Below are 22,208 nucleotides of genomic sequence, written 5' to 3'. Positions count from 1 at the left end.
AAAATGTCCGGCTGCAAGACCAGTAAATATGGTCGAAGTTCACCATATTTTATTGTAATTCCTTTAAAAAAAATTTGCCATTTTCTTATCTACCAAAGTTTTTAGATTTATTTTTGTTCAGTTTACTTGCAAACTTGTTTCTTATTTTACATCTTTTGACGGGTAATAGGCGTATATTTCAGCCTTCATGAGAATTATTGGCCTATCAAAATTTTGTCAAGTAAAATCCTCTCTCTGTGAAAAGCATTTTAGCTCAGATTCAAACCAAAAATGGCAGCTGTAGGATTTTACAGCAAGCCATAATCAGTGGCTCATCAATTAACGGTCTAATCCATATCTTCTTCCATGCACCTGTTCCAATAATATTATGGAAGGGAACATCTTTGAAACTGAGCACCACAATCTAATCTTTTGATGAATAGACAAAATGAAATACACAAATCTATATTTTTAATCGCTTCTCCTCGTGCACTTAATCTAATCTACATCCTTCAATGCAACCTTCTTGGCAATCAAGTAATTAAATCTACAACCAACATTAGAAAATCTGAAACAAAGAAATCAACCTACACGCTGAAATCTTTCGTTAACCGATTCTAGTTTAATGACAAGCCAAACGATACATGCTTGGTACACTAAAATTGTCCCTTGATAAATTAAGGTTACCCATTGACAATCACCTCATAACTGTGGATACAGTTATCGCCACTCCAAAAATCCATTGTACAAAAAAGACTTAAAAGATCAAAATTTCACTTGGCGAGCGTCCAACAATCAACCTCCAGACTCTCAACCCCAGTTAAAAGAATATGTACCTGGGCTAGGAATTGCCTGATTGATACTTCTTATGACACATAGAACCCACTAAACATCAAAAATCTCCACCATCTGTAGCTGGTTGAATGTTAATACACAAACACAGCTACATAAATAACCAAGAAACCCACTGAACCAACTTTTAACAAAAGGCTGGGTTGATTTCGCTATTGCTTTTTCCCTCTTTACCTCCTTCGTGTAGATGATGCTTGCGAATAATATTAGGAACTAGCCAAAGGGAAAAATTAGGCAGATTCTATTTGATAGCCAGGTCCTTGAATTCACTCAGTTTTCCATTCTCTGGTCCTTGGGTCAAGATTCCATTCTCTGATGCGTTCAACATACCATTATTTGAAGATTTAGCAACAGCGGAGCTTCTTTGGCCTTCAAAGTAGGTCGAGTATGGGAAGTACTCAGCACACCGAGATTTCCATCCTGCAAAAGAAAAAAAAAAGAAATCAGCTTAATTGCAGAAGAGGAAAATTGTCCTCTCGACACCTTTTTGAGGAAAGTATTTCAAACTTATTACCCATTCTTGAGGATTTGCCTTATAACCAAAACATACAAAAGGTTAAGGTTTTGGCTTTAGCCAGAGCGAACGCACCAAAGGAGATGTCAAGCAACATACATAACCTAAGAGTTTGCAACTTATGTTTGACAGTCATATTTTCTTGGCAGTGATTAACTTGATATTTACTTTTGATTGTAAGAACTGCAGCATATGATCCTTGCTCTGACTTTAGCTGGTTCCCCTCCCTTCCCTCTCGCTCTCCCTCTCTGCACCTATAAACACGACCATGTTTGCATGTGCGGGCGTGCGCGTGCAGGCATATTCAGTTTGACCGTTATGAGGTAGTGGCTCAATTTGTTAAATAAGCCACTAAGATAATGGGTGGTGAGACTGAGACCCACCCGTTCATGTGTGACTACTAGGGTGGGTCTGACCATATATACGTATCTTGGTTGCTCATTTAACAAACTTCATATGTGTTATACACATACATACAACACATACATAAATGTAGATACAAAAACACATCTGTATGCCTGAATGCTGGGGTGCATATGTGCGTGCTTGCTGGGGTGCATGCGTGATACATACATACATGTGCATGTATGTATCTATACTCGTACACAGGTATATATCTAAACACACATACAATACAAATACATACAGAGTAATGATATGTGACATGGTGAGTTAAAATGAGCTGATTTTTTTCAACCTCAAAATATCAATCTATGGTTGAGTTTAGTCTTAGAACTCATCCATTCGCCTCATTTTTTTCCTTCTCTCCCTTCTGATGCCATGACACTTCTTTCCCCTTCTCTCCCTTCTGATGCCATGACACCTACTTTCCCCATTGCTGCACTGCCCGTGCCCATTTCTCTCAACAGCCACCAACATCCCCTTTTCTCAACCATGAACCCCCTTTTTACCAGCTTGTGGGCATACCAATTGACTTCTGAAGGAAAACTATGGCGTTTTTTTGTCAACATATAGCAGGGATGCATGGAGAGACAAATAATAAAAAAACAAAATATTAAGACAGAATCTTAGGTCTAATCAGCTTATGATTGTTGGATGGATGGAGGCTTACAAACTTTTGAGTTTTTAATTTCTATTATGGGTTCACCAATTTAAATGTTCCTGGTGCTTGCTATCTGGCATCACAGAGATTCACATCCGTGTAACAGTTGAAAGAAACAACTTTATTCTCATTTACAGAATTGTCGACGACAGTAACAAATTTCTGTCTTGTATAGTCCCTTAAACACAGCACCATTGAAATGGGAGCAGAGGCGGGATCAAAGAGAGGAGACGCACTGATCAAATGTGTTGACATATGAGTAATATGTAGGGACTTATTTGTAAGTTGTATTTTGTAGGGGCCTATATAAGCCCAAGAGATTTCATAATAAGGATTAGGGTTTTCTCATATATTTCAATTTGGTATCAGAGCCTCCACCAAAAACCCTAGCCATGGGATCTTGCCCAGTTTGTATCATATTCTAACATTCATCCTACACATGGAGCATTCATTGCATCATTGGACTCTGTTATTGTACCTAACAATTGGCAGAATGCTAAGAAAGACCCAAAGTGAAAAACGATGATGCACGAAGAGCTAGGGGCCCTTGAGAAGAACCGTACTTGGGAGTTAGTAAAACTACTAAAAGGAAAGAGAGCAGTTGGATGCAAGTGGGTCTTCACTGTGAAGCAAAATCCAGACGGACAGGTTGAGCGTTACAAAGCTCGTTTGGTGGCAAAAGGATATAGTCAGACATATGGGATCGACTATGATGAGACTTTTGCACCGGTGGCAAAGATGAGCACTGTTCGGACCTTGATCTCTCTGACAGTAAATGATGGATGGAAGCTACCCCAATTAGATGTGAAGAATGTATTTCTTCATGAAGATCTGATGGAAGAGGTATACATGAAAATTTCGTCAGGATTCAACACAGATCAGACAGTGGGCAAGGTTTGCAAATTAAAGAAGTCTCTATAGGCTGAAGCAGTCTCCCCGTGCTTGGTTCGACAGATTCAGGAGAGCTATGCTAGGTATGGGGTACCAGCACAGTCTCCCCGTGCTTGGTTCGACAGATTCAGGAGAGCTATGCTAGGTATGGGGTACCAGCAGATTAACGCCGATCATACCGTGTTCTTTTGACAGATTCAGGAGAGCTATGCTAGGTATGGGGTACCAGCAGATTAACGCCGATCATACCGTGTTCTTTTGACAAAATAAAGGTCACATCACCATGCTTGCGGTATATGTGGATGATATAATTATTATAGGGGATGATAAGAAGAAGATTGCCCAACTCAAAGTGAGACTAGGTAAGGAATTCGAGGTGAAAGATCTTGGATTGCTTCGATACTTTCTTAGAATAGAGATAGCTCGAGGAGCGGAGGGGGTTGTCCTATCACAGAAAAAATATGCACTGGATCTTCTCAAAGAGACAGTGATGTTAGGGTGTAAACCTACAACTACACCGATCGACCAGAAATTCAAGTTGGGTGCTGAAGCTGGAGAACCAGTTGATCGTGACAGATACCAAAGGCTGGTGGGCAGGTTGATCTATCTGAGTCACACGTCCCGATATCTCTTTTGCAGTGAGCGTGGTGAGCCGCTACATGCATGATCCGAGGAAGGATCATATGAACGCTGTGTACCAGATTCTGAGATATTTGAAGAGTGCCCCCGGAAAAGGGCTGATATTCAGAAAGAATGGACATGTGAGTATTGAGGGTTACTGCGACTCTGATTGGGCTAGTTGTGCTGATGACAGGAGGTCCACCTCAGGATACTGCATCTTTATAGGAGGGAACTTAGTCTCGTGGAAGAGCAAGAAACAGTCTGTGGTGGCGAGATCGACAGCTGAGGCAGAGTATAGAGCTATGGCTTAAGAAGTTGCTGAGTTATGATTGAAGAGCATGCTGGTGGAGCTGAAGCTGGATCAAGGAGCTAAGATAAAGTTGTGTGATAACAAGTCAGCTATCAGTATCGCCAACAACCCAGTGTAGCATGATAGAACCAAACACATCGAGATCGATAGGTTCTTCATCAAAGAGAAGTTGGATAGTGGACTACTGGAGCTAAGTCATGTTTCAACTAAGGACCAGACAGCAGATTGTCTGACTAAGGGACTTAGCTCATTAGATATGATTAGAGGATGTGACAAGATGGGCTTAATAGATATCTTTCGCCCATCTTGAGGAGGAGTGTTGACATAGTGAGTAATATGTAGGCGACTTTATTAGTAAGTTTATTTTGTAGGCGCCTATATAAGCCCAAGAGATTCATAATAAAGGCTTAGTGGACTATCTTTCTGTCCATCTTGCAGGGCGAGCAGGATGTTGACATACTGACTAATATGTAGGGAACTTATTTGTAAGTTGTATTTTTAGGGGCCTATATTAAGCCAAGGATTTCATTAATTAAAGGATTAGGCGTTTCTCATTATATGTTCAATTAATGTGAAAGAAAACAGATGGTCTGTGCCTTTAAGACGCGATCTCAGCGCATTAGTTAAGCTTTAGACGTTAAGATTGCTCAGCTCAGCATACTCGATAACCTTCCCTATCTCACCATTATCATTACTCGTATACATACACAGATACAACTCTACATAGTATTCATGTCTACATAATATACATGGCAGATGTGTATGGTGTGTGCGCGCCACGTGTATAGAGAGAGAAAAGCTAGAATAAACTTTTAGTGATAGAACTCTTTGTTCGGCACTTTTTTCAACCTTTGATCTTGCCTTTGAGATTCGCTGGCGTACACAGTCAATGCTCATCTTTGAGATGTGTGCACTGAATTTTGTTTCCGCATGTACAGCCACAAATCTCAAGCAAATGAAAGACTAAAAACGTTGGTGGACAAACAAGCTCCTATCCACGTGAAGTTTTACAAAAGCGTGTTTCTTTATACAGCTCAACACACGCACACACTAGTATAATGAACATGCTTGCATGCCAAACATATTTTTTATTGTTTGAGTTTTTCTTTGAAGTGGAAAATGTTGAACATGTAGAACTTTGTGTTACTAAAATAAAATGTCACAATAGAACTTGTATAAAGATCATATGAATATTTATTATAAGTTAATCACACTTTATTTAAAAATTAAATTAAATATTTTTAATTTTTAATATATTATTCTTATTAAATAGAATAAAAGTAATTTATGGATAATTATAATACATTTATTAATCCTTCCTCTATATCTACTTTCTTATTATAACATGTTATATATAGTAAATGAAATATGCCTATAAAGAAATTTATTAATATATTAAATATTTCAACAAATTATTCTTTATTATACTATTATATTAAATAGTATATATAATAGTAGATTTAATGCAAATAAAACATAATTTCTAATTTATATAAAACGTAGTGAAATTTATTACTTATCTATAGACTATAGTATTAAATATTTATACGTATCATTAAAGAGTACTATACTTTTTAATAGTCATTTAATAGCTATTCACTATTTCATAATCTTAATGGTATTTAATAGTAATTATTTACCATATATTATTAAACAATTAACTGGCTAGCAAATATTATTAATATTAGTGAGTAATTGTAGGGCGACTTTTTTAAGTTGTATTTTGTAGGGGCCTATATACAGCCCAAGAGATTTCATAATAAGGCTTAGTGGACTATCTTTCTTCCATCTTGCAGGGCGGAGGAGGGGTGTTGACATATGCACTAATATGTAGGGAACTTATTTGTAAGTGTATTTTAGGGCCTATATAAGCCAAGAGAATTTCATTAATAAAGGATTAGGCGTTCTTCTCATATATTTCAATTAAATGTGAAAGAAAACAGATGGTTGTTGCCTTTAAGACGCGATCTCAGGCCATTAGTTAGCTTTAGACGTTAAGATTGCTCAGCTCGATACTCGATAACCTCTCCGCTATCTCACCATAATCATTACTCTATACATACACAGATTACAACTCTACATAGTATGTCATGTCTACATAATATACATGGCAGATGTGTTATGGTGTGTGCGCGCCGCACGTGTATAGAGAGAGAAAAGCTAGAATAAACTTTTAGTGGATAGAACTCTTTGTTCCACTGGTTTTCAACCTTTGATCTGCCTTTGAGATCGTGCGTACACACAATGCTATCTTTGAGATGTGTGCATGAATTTTGTTACGCATGTACGCACAATCTCAAAGCAAAATGAACAGACTAAAAAGTTGGTGGACAAACAAGCTCCTATCCACGTCGCTAAGTTTTACAAAAGCGTTTTCTTCTATACAGCTCACACACCGCATCACACTAGTATAACTGAACATGCTTGCATGCCAAACATAATTTGTTTCATGTTGAGTTTTTCTCTTGAAGTGGAAAATGTGTGAAACATATTAGACTTTGTGTTACTAAAATACAAATTGTACAATAGAACTGTATAAAGATCATATGAATATTTATTATAAGTTAATCACACTTTATTTTAAAAATTAAATTAAATATTTTTTAATTTTTAATATATTTAATTTCTTATTAAATATGAAATAAAAGTAATTATGGATAATTATAATACATTATTATCCTCCTCTATATCTATTCTTATTAAAACATGTTATATATAGTAGAATGATAATTCCTATAAAGAAATTTATTAATATTATTAAATATTTCAACAAATTACTTCTTTATTATCACTATTTATTAAATAGTATATATAAAGTATGATTATCAAATAAAACATAATTTCTAATTTATATAATACTAGTGAAATTGTATTACTATCTAGTAGACTATAGTATTAAATATTTATACTATCATTAAAGAATACTATACTTTTTAATAGTATTTAATAGTATTACTATATTCATAATTCTTATATGGTATTTAATAGTAATTAATTTTACCATACTATTATTAAACAATTAATGGCTGCAACTATTATTAATATTAGCATATGTTATTTAAAGTAATTTATGAATGACAAAGGTTTTTGCGAATGTAAGATGTATGGACAATTAGTGATGATTAAATTAGGAGATTGATGATAATGCGTGAAAATATGGAAATTTAGAAGTTTTCACACTGCAGTCGACCGTTTATAAGTAGTGTGTGTGTCGAGAAACTGACTATTCCTTAGTAATCAAGGACAAAATCGACCTGTGCATAGTACAATTGTGGCTATTTCTCATCTAGCACATCTAAAGCGAATTTCCGCTTGCGAAAATGGGCTCCCACTTTGATTACTCACCTCACTGACTGCTGAGAAGTTGATCGTATATCATTATCATTCATACTATATATACTATATCTACTACTATACTACGAGCAGACAGACGAGCAGACGCAAATATTGCGGTATGCTTCGGTACCCCCAACACAAATTTTGTGCCTTGTAGACAGATGTGTCACATCCTCATTCCACGTCACTACCCATACTGAATTGTTCGCCAGCATTGAATGAGTGGAGGGGGATTTGACACCTCACTACCAAGCACCAACTTTTTGTGCCTTGGTACAAGCATTACCCATATTTCTCATATAATATATATATATATATATATATATTATATATAGTATATTAATATACTACCCTACTATATATAGTATATATATATATATGAGATTTACCCCGTAATAAGTTTTGTCATTTTGCATTTAATCCTCAAAACACTTGAAACTATCACTTATCCCCCAAGAAGTTTAGATTAAGGTGAGAGGATGAGAGATGAATAAATAGGGGTATATATGCAAAATTGAGAAAATTCAGGGTGTACATGTAAAAAGTCATTGCTAAAAAATTGAAAAATATGAGGGATATTTCAATCAACTTATCTAGACATGATGCTTAAACTTAATGGTGTCAATTCCTTTGAGTTTCATTCTTGCGAACGTACTCCCCAAGCGGGATTCTGCTATCTATCAAAACTTATTGGGACCGGGTTAAGAAACAGTTTCAAACTTATTGAAGTTAAGTGTAAAGCACCAAAACTTATTGAAGGTTTTATGAAATTAACCCCATTTGTATTCACTAAATAGATTCACGTACACATATTCACAAACATATATATGTAAAGATATTTTCTATACACACATATATTTGAAATAGTCCCTTGATTAGGTCACCATTGAAATAGAAGTAACTAGTAAGCTAGACATGGATCAAAAGGAGAAGAAGAGACAGTTGAGTTTTAAGACTAATCTTAGCAGTTTTCTAAGATCTAACAGTTAAGATTCTTACGCCATTTTAACTTAATGAACTCACTATTTCACCGTATCATTAACAAACACACAGGCACACCGTGTACACATTTTACACATACAAACGCATAGTAGATACTCATATATTTTCTATACATACGTGTACACATTTTCTATACAACAATTCCCCATCACAACGACACCTATACCCAAACGCCTCAACCCACCACCAAACACAAAAGCCAACAAAACACATATAGAAACACCAAAGTACATGTCTATTCAAACTTAATAGATTTCTACTTAGGATTTCTAAAAAAATTACTTCTAGACATCTATACATTAGAATACTTTGTTTGGTTAATTTAGCAAGCTTATTCTAACATCCTACAGTTTGAAAACCTTAATATTCCTCCATGGTAAGTAACTATAACCTTGAGCCCCTAAAGTTATACTTTGTTACAAACCCTTGATAGAGTGCAGTGAGCACAGAAAACCACGAACTAGTTGGACTATGGTTTACAGAAGAACTTACTTGAAGCAGCATCAAAGATCAATAAAGACTATTTCAAGAAGTTCGTGACAAGTTTGTGAACAGAACTTACTGGAAGCAGCATCAAGATCGACAAAGACTGTTTCAAGCAGTTTGTGAACAGAAATACAATCTGCAAGTTTCCACTCCCTGACTTGTCCCAGAATACCATCGCTTCAAAAGTAGAAGTCAATGACTAGTTAGTACAGAACCATAAGAGCATAAAACACAATTATACGACCACTAGAAAACAACATTAGTTGAGAGGAATTTACCCAGGTGCTAGGTTGCTTTTTGAATCTTCAATTATCTTGATTGCCTCAAGCTTCCTCTGTGGCTCCAGAACATAAATCATTTCTGCAGCTGCTGCTCGATGCATCAAGGAACCTGACAATTGAAGTATGGTGTAACTACATTTTAATTGTTACTACCAACTAAACCATATGCACAGATCAAGTGTCAAACCTTCATGTTTGTCAAGGAAAGATTTGTTGGCTTCAACAAGTGACTTCCCATGCAATTGACTGCAAATAAGTGACTTGACAACTATTTAACTGTCCAATGAATGTAGTCGGAATAAAAGAGAATAACATCATGTGCACGGACCTTATGTCTGCTCTCTCTGCTTCCAGAACACTCCAAACCAGTTTCTCTGACTCTGTTACTGGAGCTGAGAAGCTGCTAACCTTATGAAAGAATCTTATCTGTAACAAACATATGATAATATTAGTCATCAACATAATGCAAGCATAATGTTGAACAAGAAGCATAAAACAATATAACTACTCTATAACAAGCAATGTTACATTAAACGCTGGGCGCTTCTAGGCGTCGGACTTGGCGCCCAGCGCTTAGTCGCCTAGGCGGGTGCCTAAGCGGTTTCTGGGCGTTTTTTTCTTTCTTCATTTAAGTGGTGGTCGATGAGGTTTTGCTGAAGGTCGGAGGAGATAGTTGAGGTGTTCATATTTGAAGGTTAATGGAGTTTGGAGGACGTGTAGGCTACGACACATAAAATCACAATCAAGGCCTACAAGGTGCAATCCACGTAAGCAGACAATGCTCCCCTAAACGCTCGTAAAATCTAGGTGGGCAGCCTAAATACCGTCTAGACGCTAGGCGTTAGTTAGGCAGTCTAGGTACCGCCTAGGCCTAGGCGTACGCCTAAGCGGACTAGGCGGAGGTTTTTTAAAACAGTGATAACAAGACAGAAAGAGCTTCAGAAGTTTGGACAAAGGCTTTACAAGCAGAACATGATTCTATTGCTAGATTTCAAGATATCAATTACATTTAAGTTTGCAAAAACATTCCAGTTAGCAATCCTGTTAAACAATGATAAATTGATTGCTTGAAATTGTTACAATTAAAAATTCAATTTTCTTTCTTGTAAATTTAAGAATATCCAGTGATTTCCCGTTATTTTCTACTAAAGCTCTTTAGCCTGACCAACAACCCATTAATCAAACATGATGCAGAGACAACATATAGATTCAACTAAAAGAATAAAAGATCAATTAATGTAAATTAATTATAACAAATATTAATGTAAATTAATTATAACAAAGCAATATTCATCAATTCAATATTGCACAGTAACAATGCAGAATAGCAAATTGGTGCTTGAGATGACATACCAAACAACGATGAGAGTCAGGGTTGTCCACATCCAATTTAAGCAGTTGCTTGACAGCCTAAAGAAAACAAAAAATATCAACAGATATTACAAAGCAATGAAAAGATAATATAAACAATTCCAAACCATAGGATGATAGAAGTCGTAAAAGAAAAGAGCATAAGAAGGCTATCAAAAAACAAAAAAGAAAGAAAAAGAAAAAGAAAAAGAAAAAGAAAAAAGAAGAAAAGAAGAAAAATACCTCACCTAGCGGTTTCACAAATGAAGAAAAGTCAGCCCGGAAAAGAAAAGCAACAGAATAAGATGTTATTATTCATGTTCACTTAAAACCTCGAATCTGAATCCAGTTTGATTATGAATTTTTGATTAAAAAATTCGCTTTTGGACTCTAACTATCTGAAATAATTATATGACTGAACTAAAAAAATAAGGAGGCACATTACTAACATAAAAAATATATAAAGGAGACGTACATTATTAAAATATAACAACTTGTCTGTAATAGCACGAATTGTAAAAGAGAAGCTTTCAAACAATTATTTTACAATGAAACGAATTGAATATGTGAATGCTTATATCTTTTACTATATGAAAACATCCAACATAATAGTTGACTGCTTCGTATCAATAGATATGAGTGATATGAAATAACAAGATGTGTAATTTTGACATATTCGTCTACATCTAAGAGGCATGGGTACGGGTAGGGGTATGGATACTGGTACTGGTACAAGGTACGGGACATGGCAAATTTGTAAAAGGCAGCATACAAGGATATGGCTACATATATGTATGCTAATTATATTTATATGTATTAAAATTAATAATTTACATAAGATGAATAGTGTTTTTTCATTTAGATGAGATCAATATATAAGAAATAGATGTGAAGTGTAGAGTATATGTCCAAGAAAGGTATGAGGATTGTTTTAAATTAAATTAAAACATGTATTATATAATTAAGTATAAGCTTGAATAAATGTACGCATATATTCAAGAAGGTCCGAGGAGTTTCGCTATGGGTACGACTTCAGATTTGAAGTTCCCAGGTAACATAAGTCTGCATATAGAGCTCATGATTCTTTCACAAATACCATATCCTAATCGAACACTTCCCTGTAGCAGAAGGGATAGATAGAGCTTTCTCCTTATTTAATTTTAAAGCTATTTCAAATGGTTGCAATAACGTCACGGTCGTCTGCGGCAGTTCTATTGGGTAATACATTGAAGCATGCATTGTTAGCTTCATTCTCGCCAAACACACTCTGCATTTTGACATACCATAAGTCTCCAATTTGTTAATACAATTGCCAAATACGTATGGGCGTGTTTGGTTTATAGTTGTTGGAACCCCATTGTAGATCCAACAATGCAACTCTAATTACAGTACTAGGTGGTGATAGCCTATGTTTGGATGGCATGTTTTTGCAATTACATATCTCAGACACTAAAAAATAATTATTAACTTTTAAGTTTTAACTAACTTGTATACATTAATATAATAGAATCTCTATTAAAACATAAAAGAAAAATATATAAAAGAACTCTACTAAAATCATAAAATTATTGTTACAGGTGTCTTAAAGAAATTCCAATTTGTTGTTGGACCGATGCCCAGTTTAAGTGCAACAGCAACAACAATAATTGCAACCGATCATGGAGTTCCATTTGCATATTGGAGATCCAACCGGGACCAACCAATGAACAGATCTGGTTTATCAACCAATGAAAAGATGTGGTTTATGATGTAATAGCATGTTGCTCCAACAACAATAAACAAAACACTTTCAAAACAAACCCTAGGGTATCAAAATTTGTCATTTATCAAGGATACGTGTTTAATTTATGTTTATGGATTTCAAAGTGTTGTCCCTTTACCTTCACCATCTTCCTCATCTTTATATCAAACACTTGATTCCTGTGAATCTTAATATTGAATAAGTGATGTTATGTCTTCTTGAAATGATTGTCCTAGGTAGATAAAGTCTGAGAATGCTTCTAGAGATGCTTGATGCATGGGTCATGAAGTACACCCCTTGTAAGCCATCTTAGCAGTTGCTTATGTTTGCATTCCAATGACAGCAGGTTACGGTAACACTGTTAACATTGGAAAGGAGAAATTATTCTGTCCAATTCACTGGAATTAAATACTGTGGGACACAAGAAAAAGGGAAACCAGCTGCAAAGGTGTTTGCTTAAGGAACAGGAGCACTTTATCTCAATTTTTTCTCAAGTCTCATAAATATTTCTAGTAACTAATTAGAAATTTAGAACCATCATCACCATCTAAACCTTTTATCATAACAAAAGACATGGCTAAGGAATCCACATGGCTCTACAAATGATTTAACAAATTTCACCATAGATGTTCAACCAACCAACAACCTAATTATTTAAAAAAAAGTTATGGATTAGAAAGGCTTACAATAAACTGAAGAGGCCTTCAAGGTTTTCCTAAACCAAGAAAGAGTCCTAAAAGGGGAAAGACGACAGATTATTGCAGAGATTTTCTTAACCTATAAGTAGTTACAATATGCTAGTGAACATTGTCACATTGCAAACATCAGTCAGCATGGTCAAGCATATCACCATTTTGATCTTACTCAGCTATTATCCTGAATTCAAGCTTAATTCATAATCTTACTTGTTAACAGCAGTTGAGAGGGTAAAGGTAAGATCTGATACCAGCTAATGTAAATGGGTACGTAAAAGGTAGAGAACTATTTCATACATGCTGGCATGTGTGGCCTACAATTTGACAAGTACCATGCAATATGAACCTATCAAAAGAAAAAGTAGTAACGACAGAGTCATAATGCAACACATAAGCCACATTATCAGCATAAAGCATCAGAAAAGTACAGCCAATATGACACGTACCAGACAAAAATAAAATTTTAAGTCTCTAACTTGCTAGTCTTAGATAGCTTGCCAGATTAGTAACAGATCCAGTTGGCTATTTTTCCTTTTCTTTTTTTATCTGAAGGCTAAGAGTTTGAATAGATACAATACCCAACCAGTGACCCACCCTAATAAAAAAGAAATCTGATAGGCTTTTCTATTAACATAGTTTCTGTTTCTCCTCATTACTGCTGTGGGGCATGGATCGTCTTATTTGCTATTTAAATAATTTTTTTACTCGTGAACTTCATCATGCGCTATGGATTTTAGCATTTCTTTTTTGGTTATTTAAGACTCAATTACTTAACTGCTCACATGGATCAATGTGCTCTATGGTACACAACAAGATATCATACATGACAAAATATATAGATATCTAAGCCAATTTGACAAGTGACAACTTCAATAGATCATGTAAAACCACATCAAAGTAACCCAATGTAGTAACAGCCATTTGAACAGGTATAATAAAAACAAATTTTCACCCATCAATGTAAACAGGTAGGGAAGGCTAAAAGGATTTACACCTGTTTTCCATCTAGCTGAGGTTTTCTATATATTGGTCACACTAAAACTAACCTGGAAAAACAACTGGATCATGTACTTGTCTAAAACCTACTAACCTAGTTTTACTTTTGGTATGTACCTTTTTAATCACTTATTTCTGACCCATCGTACATATTGGTAACTTTTTTATTTGGAATAAAACTCTTTAAATTTAAAGGAGTATTCGTTTCTCTTTTTAAATTTACCTACCAGCTTACGCCTAAGCAGCAAAAGAAATTTTACCCTCCACCAAGAGGATAGGTAATTTTAAATCTTTATAGTACCCATCCATTAATGGTAAGCGTTGAATGGTAAGTGTCGAATATTTAAAATAAGATCATTTATGCAGGGTTGAGTACTTATCGAAACCTGGTTTCACTTTTGGTAGTGCCTTTTAAATCATTTTCTGAGTTATGCAGCTACCATACTGGTTACTTTTCTATTTGGAATAGAACTCTTTAAAGATATTTGTTTCTTTTTTCCAATTTACCAGCTTTTATATAGCAAAATAAATTTTTACCCTCCACCATCAGGGTAGGGTAAATTTAAATTTTTATAGAATCCACTAACAATGAGTGTTGAGTATTTAAGATAAGAGTTACGGTACACACCTACTTAATAATATTGATTTAGAATTATTAATATTAGATGACATATCCTATATATTTACTTGTAGTACAGGAGCAATAATCTCAAGCAACTGAAATTATTACCTGGAATGCAAGTAAAATTTTTTGCTTTCTCATATTTAGTTCAAAAGAAAATATATGCGTCTCCAATGACTTCGCTGAGTTATTTTGAAGAAGCTTCAAGTACTTTGTAGCTTCAGATAATGGATCTTCAACCTGCAATAAAGTAACATGAAAGCATGAATCTGCATATACATATATATATATACTCAATACTTTTCTCTCATAAAATTTCTTAATAACAAAGAAAAAAGGAAAAAAAAATCTTTCTCCTACCATCACGAGAACTATCATGTGAAACTTTAAAGAATAAAAGAGATACAAGATTCAGGCAATTACAAGCAGCTCTGGTTGGTCCATTAGTGTACACCTCACATCTACGAAAGGGAGTCAATTGAGTCTGAACAACCACTAGTGTACACCTCACATCTACGAAAGGGGAGTTGACTGCGTCTGAACTCTAGAGCCGGACATAAAAAGTGGAAAAAAGGAAGAAAACAAGTGATTAAACTTTCCCTCTCTACAGCCCCATGGTTATGCTCTCTTCTGTGTATGCCTAGTCCTAGCTACTCCAACTATGCTCACATCACCCACATCACCCATAGGAAACACTGATCAGCCTCCATCCACCGTGCCTAATACTTACTAGCCACCATCTAACGTGCATAAGGAACACTTACTAGCGTCCATCTAACATTCCCAACCATCTCAAACCAGGAAAAACGAGGGGGTAGATGTAGAAAAACAATGATAATGCCAGGAGCAAACATGATGTACCTGCAACAATTTTTCCCCATTTGGATCTGAATCAACCGCTTTCAGATTCTGTCGCTTCCCAGATTTAGATGCACCGGCAGAATTTGCTTCAACCTCACTTTTTTCCTCTGCCTCCTGAAAAGTTTGCAATTTATCAAGTAAATACTAAATACTCTAGTCAAAGAAAAGGTACATGAAATTGAAGATCTATTTGCCTTCTTCATGCGAGCTTCTTCTTTCCTTTGCTTTTGTCTCATTTTCCTCCTTTGAGATGGGGGCATCTTTGACATTTCATCTTCCTCTTCAGCTGTTGATTTTGGAGGAGAGTCATGTAACTTCAAGTAGCATCTGCATATAAAGAACATATTTACAACAAGATCCAAATTATCAATGATATCTTCTAGATGAACAACTGGATTCGAAGAAAAGCTCTAAAACAAAGAATTCAAAAGACAAATAACCTATGTTCAAGTAATATTGACCATGATTGTATTCTACCTCAGGCCTCACAGGATAGTCCCAAATAATATACAAATTATTCCTTGCTGGCTAACTAACTCTCATGATTTCAAGAGAATCTCAATAAGGAAACTGGTTTTCTAAGATGATTATCTCTCAGCAGCTCTAGTGACAGTTAAGAAGAAAAGATTTAACTTATTATCCAAAAACAAGGAAAATCATGTCGTACCCAAAAAAAAGTTTGGTAGGGCAGTTGCTTGTGTTTATGCATTTAACTTGTGATGAATGTTTAAAATTATCACCTGATAGCACCTGATGCAGCCTTATGGAAATATGGATGTGAATGCAATCTATCTTGGAACTTCAACATGGATACATAAGCCCGAAGGGTCATTTTGCGCAAGCAATATGAGTGGAAATCAAACTGATCCTCATTCATGTCCGCATAGTGCTTTTCAACAGCCAAGAACTTTTTCAGAGCCCGCCCTAGATCACCTTGGCGGAAGTAACTTTCACCAGAAGCAAGTTCATACCTTCTCATAACACAAATAACTAAATATATCAGAAAAGCTAGAGCACTTGAAGCTCTATGCATAGTTATTGAAAGATATAAGATCAAGAACGAACCACATGCACTGCATGTCAAAGAGGTTGTTGTGCTGATCCCCATCCTTAGTGAACAAGACAGCAGTCTTCTCAGCCAATCCCAGCTTCACCAATTAAATAATTCAGTTTGAAGTTAGATTCACATAAACTGAAAACAAAATCAAAGGTCAAAGTCTTGTGAAATACAGTATACAAATATATTGTCACCTGATCGGCCTGAAGCATGCGCTTAACACACTCACTATTCAAATAACGGTCAGCAAGATCCATAGATCTAGCCTCATCTGCCAAAGCAGCAGCTGCTGCTAAATCTCCTGCATGTTTCAATATTCTTGCCTGCAACCAAAAGCATAAAATGTTATATTTACATGCCACTATTGCCTGTGATCTATTTGCATTTCTTAAAACCAGAAGTAGAACTGCTGATGCACCAACCTATGATAAATTATATCCACCAATAGAAGGAGAAAAACATGTAGAGAACCAAATATACCTCAATTAAATGCAAGTTAACTAAGTTGTACAAGTAAAAGAGATGAAGATAAGGAAACTATTAGTGAGACCTTGCTCCTATAAGGGACAAGATTGCATCTTACTCCTACTTTACATGCTAATGCACATATTCCTATCTTTAAAGCAACACTATTAGGGCCTCAGAGTTTGTGCAGCAGTAAGATCTACAAAATGTTAGTTGAAAGGTGAAGTTTACAAGAATAAGGAAAATAATGTGGTGGAGCAGGTTGATAAGAATAATCAAATGAATTGCAGTTCAATTAAAGGAGTCACTAATAATTAAAAGACAAAGCATGCAGGTGTTGTTCTCGATGGAAGCATAAACCAAGTCTAGCAAGAATAGTAAATTCAAACTGAAATACTCTACCTCTGCCTCTCTGATCTGTGTAGATTTTCGTGTGTGGAGGTTGTTTTCTTTTTCTTTTTTTTGCTGGGAAGGCGGGTTTGACGCTTTTTTTTTTCTTTTTTTTGGGGGGGGGGGGGGGGTGGGGGGGGAGGGTGGGGGGGCCGGTGTGGGCCGGGGGGGGGGGGGGGGGGGGGGGGTGGAATTCTGTATTAAACTTTAAGAGCCAGATCTCGGCTGATTTTCCAAGTTTATTGTCTTCTCATTTTTCATTTTTACCAGCAGAAAAGGAAATGTACATCCTGAATTATGATGCCATCAAGTGTAATCTCTTTGCTAACAAAGCTGTTTGCTGAATGGGAAAATTAACTGAACTAGAATCTTATACTAACTTCTCCACTAGAAACAATGACCAGTTAATAAATTGACTGGAACCAATTTTGGCAATTAAATATAAAAGAATGCCAACCTGATCCTAGACTAAGAAATAGCACATTCCACAAAGGAAACTGAATTCTTTCCCTTCAAATCCATGTATTCCGAAGAAAGATATGTGTGGTTAAACTTTGCAAGCTTAACTGCTACATTTTTTCTTATTTTCATTATATACGCTATTCTATACAGCGCTTCTTCTCAATCATGTGGCATAAATGAATAGAAGAACGCTAGGCAAAGCTGCGAATCCCAGCACAGTTCCCATATAACAAACTACTCAAAATAAAGTGAGAATCCAATGTGCAGAAGAAATTGGTCGGCTGTTTGTGGAAAGATTTCGAACCATCATAAGTTTTAAACATAACTTATTGATGAATTTAACAAGCAAAAAGTTGCTTGAAGAGAGTGCGCCTGCAATTTGTAAACTACTCAAGCTAAATGCAATGAATCCAATCGGTCAGCTGCTTCTTGAAAGATTCAAAAGTATCATAAGTTCTGAACAAAACCTATTGACAAATTTAATGAGCTAAAAACTGTTTGAAGTGAATATGCGGCTGTGAATCTGTAAGTACTGAATTTTTTGCAGAGGTTCCAAGCAATGCAGGGTGTCAAAATTTAATGAGATTTTGAGTTACAGCATTGGCATATCCGGGCTGCTCCTCCATGTAAAACTACAAAATCCATGTATCTAATGAGCCAGCAAAAGATTCACCATTTTTAGAACATATGGTACAGTTGTAGAGCTATGAACCGAAAACAGAACTAGGTGGTACTTCATAATGTTCAAATCCCAAAACAAGTAGTATAATATGAAATACCTTGCAACTTTAGGATAGCCCGTGAGCACATCAAAATTTTCTAACATTATGAAACATGTTTGATTATTCTAATTCAGCACTTTAGCAAATCATAAATATAAACTTCAGACTTCATAATTTCCCATTAAAACGGACTCGCCTATGGAGCAAAAGGCTTTGTGAAAGATTTGAGTAAAAACATTTACAGCCAGCCGTCCACCTTAGGACCTCTAAAGTACTGTCAAATTCCTTGCCTTTGATCATAGAAGGTCAGTGTGCCCATAGGAAAACAAACCTAATAAGCCATGAAGTCTATATCCATTCAACCAAGAAGCATACATCAAGAGTTACTATATCTAGTTGACGCGTCCTCTTAATGAAACAATTTATACTGTACACCTCTTCTCCCATGAAAAGGATAAAAAACCATTGTTCCTTGGTCTCCAAAAATTTATCGATTCAATGCTCTGCTGGGAAAAGGAGTTCACCTTACATGCATTGTGACTAAAATTAAGGAACCTGAATTCTATGTAGAATTAGACTGGCACTTTTTCCACAGAAATAAAAGAATCCTCAAATGTGATATATTACAAGTAACAGAAACTATGTTCTTCTCTAATAAAGGAGATTATACATTGAAAATATGTGCAACTTCAGAACCTATTTATTCTATGATAATCGAAAATAAAATCACATGCAGGTCAAAGATTTTAATGATATAACATAATTGCAGAATTAAGAAATGAACCATGAGAATGGCTTTTGCGGCTATATGATGAATGACAGAACATAATGTGAAGGAACAAAAGTAACCATACAAAGAGAGCAAGACTAAGAAGTCAGAAAATAACCAGCGGTTGAACCACTGTTGAAAAAGAATGCATTACATTACTCGTTATGTCGCATTATGTAATCTAACACACCTTAAACATTATGTAACCTTTTAAAATAACTAGGAACATTATAACTCTACGTCATTACAAAGTAACATGTATTACTTTAATGTAACATACGTTGTTTCAATTTAACATTTGTTATTTCAATATAACTTACATCATTTCAATCTAAGTTACCATAGAAGCATGAGAGTATTTTCTTTCTTAAAACTTGACGTAATTAAGTAATTACATTCAAATTGTCTGTCAAGTTATGACATCATTATATGTAATTGTGAAATTATGAATGTGTCTGATAAAATGAATGTAAAATTATAAACAAGACGTAAATTGTGGTTATATATTTGAATATTCTATTGCGACACTTGTGGGTAAATATGCATAGTTTGTTAAATTGAAAATTCTTTTGTTAAATTATTTTTTGTATTTTGATATTCTTTTCCTAATTTCTTACTATGAACATCTTTTAATTATTAAATTAAATAATGAGAAAATATGTAAACTACATCATACATTATGCTCTAAGCCATCAAGAGACCTTAAGTTATACATTATCATATATTTCAACATTGCTTAGGACTTAGGTCGTGTTATCTTTGATTTTTATTTTTTTAAATAAAGTGAAGTGCATGTGCTTTTGGATTGCTTGTTAACCATTAATGTTTATTGAGAAATTGTGATGAGATCATTGACAATTGTAATGTTATATTTGAAAACTGTGATTGGTTCAATTTATTAAATCATTGTGAATATTTTTTTATGTATTACATAATTGTGACTATTTTTCTTAAATACTTAATTAATAATAATTAAAACATGTAACCTATGTTATATATTACGTTACTTTGCGTTTTACGTTATCAGGAGGCGAACGTTACATTATGCATTATCATTATTTTCAACATTGGGTTGAATTCAACATTGTGTTCAACAGAAGGAAGAAAATATGTTTGTGTCTGAAAACATGTAAATATCAATAAGAAAAGAACGCGAGAAGCGCTAACAAGTTCAGCCATCAGAAGAAAAATGGTATACGCATCCACACGTATGGCTTATCACTACTGTTCAGCGGCTAATGCCGTTAGTAGTACATTTAGGGAATCTATAATAGCCAAGAATAACAAGACATAGTAGCAATGGTATAAAAAAATTGCTGATAAGTCCTGCTCGAAGGAAAATTGAAAATGAAGTAGCACAATTACAGTTCCAGAATTTAAAAATGTAAAAATTTGACTTCAAAGGAAAATGCCATAAACCTTGGTAGAATACAAATCGATAACAGTTGGAGTGTGTTCAATAGCCTCATCAATTTTAGCTAGCGCAATATCATGCTGGCCCCGCCTGTCATAATGCTGCAGCATCAAAGATTGTCTAATCAGTAATCATTAGGCTAAATGAACTAAAAAGTTTTGCAGAAAATCGAAAGAGATCCAAGAAGACTATGCAAACCTGGGATATCAAAAGCATTATCCACATAAGTGTAGAGGGAGGCTCTTTTTCTGATCTGTAATTTAAGATTTAGATCAGTTCATCAATCTGGACCAATCATTGGTGACCAATTTATGTGTTACAAAGAACAAAGAGTCAGGATTATAAATCTTCGAAGAAGAAAATCCTACATGCAGACATTAGGACCCAAATATTTGGGTAAAGGCTTCATCGTCGTTGTCATTGTTGTTGTTGTTGCTGTACTATACAGATCATTAGGTCAAGTGTAAATAAGACACTGATTAAACATGGCTGAAGCATGCATTAACAATTATACGCTGCAGCAAGTTCCAAGTACTAGAACCAATTTGAGATCAATCCAACACTGACCCAGAAATGTTAACAAAGAGAAGCATGCATAGGCATTGGTTTGCAACAGCCAGTATGCGCTGACTTAACTAAACATAGGCATTGGTTTGCAACAGCCAGTATGCGCTGACTTAACTAAACATGTAGCAACAGGTTTCAGATAATGTTAACAAAGAGAAGCATGCATAGGCATTGGTTTGCAACAGCCAGTATGCGCTGACTTAACTAAACATGTAGCAACAGGTTTCAGATAAGAAACAACACATCACAATCCTTTCTAGTCAACAAATGAGACTTGTTTTTGTTATTCAGCTCCATTACTGACCATCAACTAATCAACTAAGCAAAATTAGCAACCACAAATCTCGATTTTTACAGCCTCAATTGATGACTCATTCGTCTCTAAGCATTTTCATTTCAGTAAATGTATTTTATGCATATGCTTCTTCATGATTCAAACATGTGATCTGGAAAATAATCGGTGTTACAGCTGTTTCAGGACAGGTTCTCTCCTTCGGCCCAACAGTGAGTGGCTAGTGAAGGAGTAGCCAACGGCACATCGTCCCCATTGCAGGGTCTTTTAGTCATGTTGATAGTGGTTGTCCATGAGGTCTCCTCCATTTGCAACTAGTGTTATTAATTGAACAAAACCCCAACCCCTCTACCCCCTCCTTATGTTCTTTGTCACCAACACTTCTTTCTTTCTAAAATTTCTTTTGATTTTGGGTTTTTGACTTTCGTGAATGTTTTCTACTTTTCTATAATTCGAGACCTTTCTAAGGG

The 22,208-nt window shown here is 35.2% G+C and overlaps 1 protein-coding gene across 1 annotated transcript in view; it reads right to left on the bottom strand.

Annotated features, from left to right (window-relative positions):
* Positions 473-22,208, bottom strand: part of LOC109835549 (N-alpha-acetyltransferase 15, NatA auxiliary subunit) — a gene marked incomplete at its 5' end in the record, with an annotated part of 33,220 nt that continues 11,484 nt past the window's right edge. The window contains 15 exons of the mRNA XM_020403517.1: positions 473-1,251; positions 9,131-9,231; positions 9,333-9,444; positions 9,523-9,581; positions 9,664-9,761; positions 10,689-10,745; positions 14,848-14,979; positions 15,601-15,714; positions 15,795-15,927; positions 16,341-16,571; positions 16,666-16,748; positions 16,852-16,980; positions 20,885-20,980; positions 21,078-21,132; positions 21,248-21,319. Coding sequence (XP_020259106.1) covers positions 1,073-1,251; positions 9,131-9,231; positions 9,333-9,444; positions 9,523-9,581; positions 9,664-9,761; positions 10,689-10,745; positions 14,848-14,979; positions 15,601-15,714; positions 15,795-15,927; positions 16,341-16,571; positions 16,666-16,748; positions 16,852-16,980; positions 20,885-20,980; positions 21,078-21,132; positions 21,248-21,319 — 1,651 coding nt within the window. The remainder of the gene's footprint in view (positions 1,252-9,130; positions 9,232-9,332; positions 9,445-9,522; positions 9,582-9,663; positions 9,762-10,688; positions 10,746-14,847; positions 14,980-15,600; positions 15,715-15,794; positions 15,928-16,340; positions 16,572-16,665; positions 16,749-16,851; positions 16,981-20,884; positions 20,981-21,077; positions 21,133-21,247; positions 21,320-22,208) is intronic.

The sequence above is a fragment of the Asparagus officinalis genome, chromosome 3, assembly GCF_001876935.1.
Source record: "Asparagus officinalis chromosome 3, Aspof.V1, whole genome shotgun sequence".
In the NCBI taxonomy this organism is placed as follows: domain Eukaryota; kingdom Viridiplantae; phylum Streptophyta; class Magnoliopsida; order Asparagales; family Asparagaceae; genus Asparagus; species Asparagus officinalis.
This window is presented reverse-complemented; position numbering and strand designations above follow the sequence as displayed.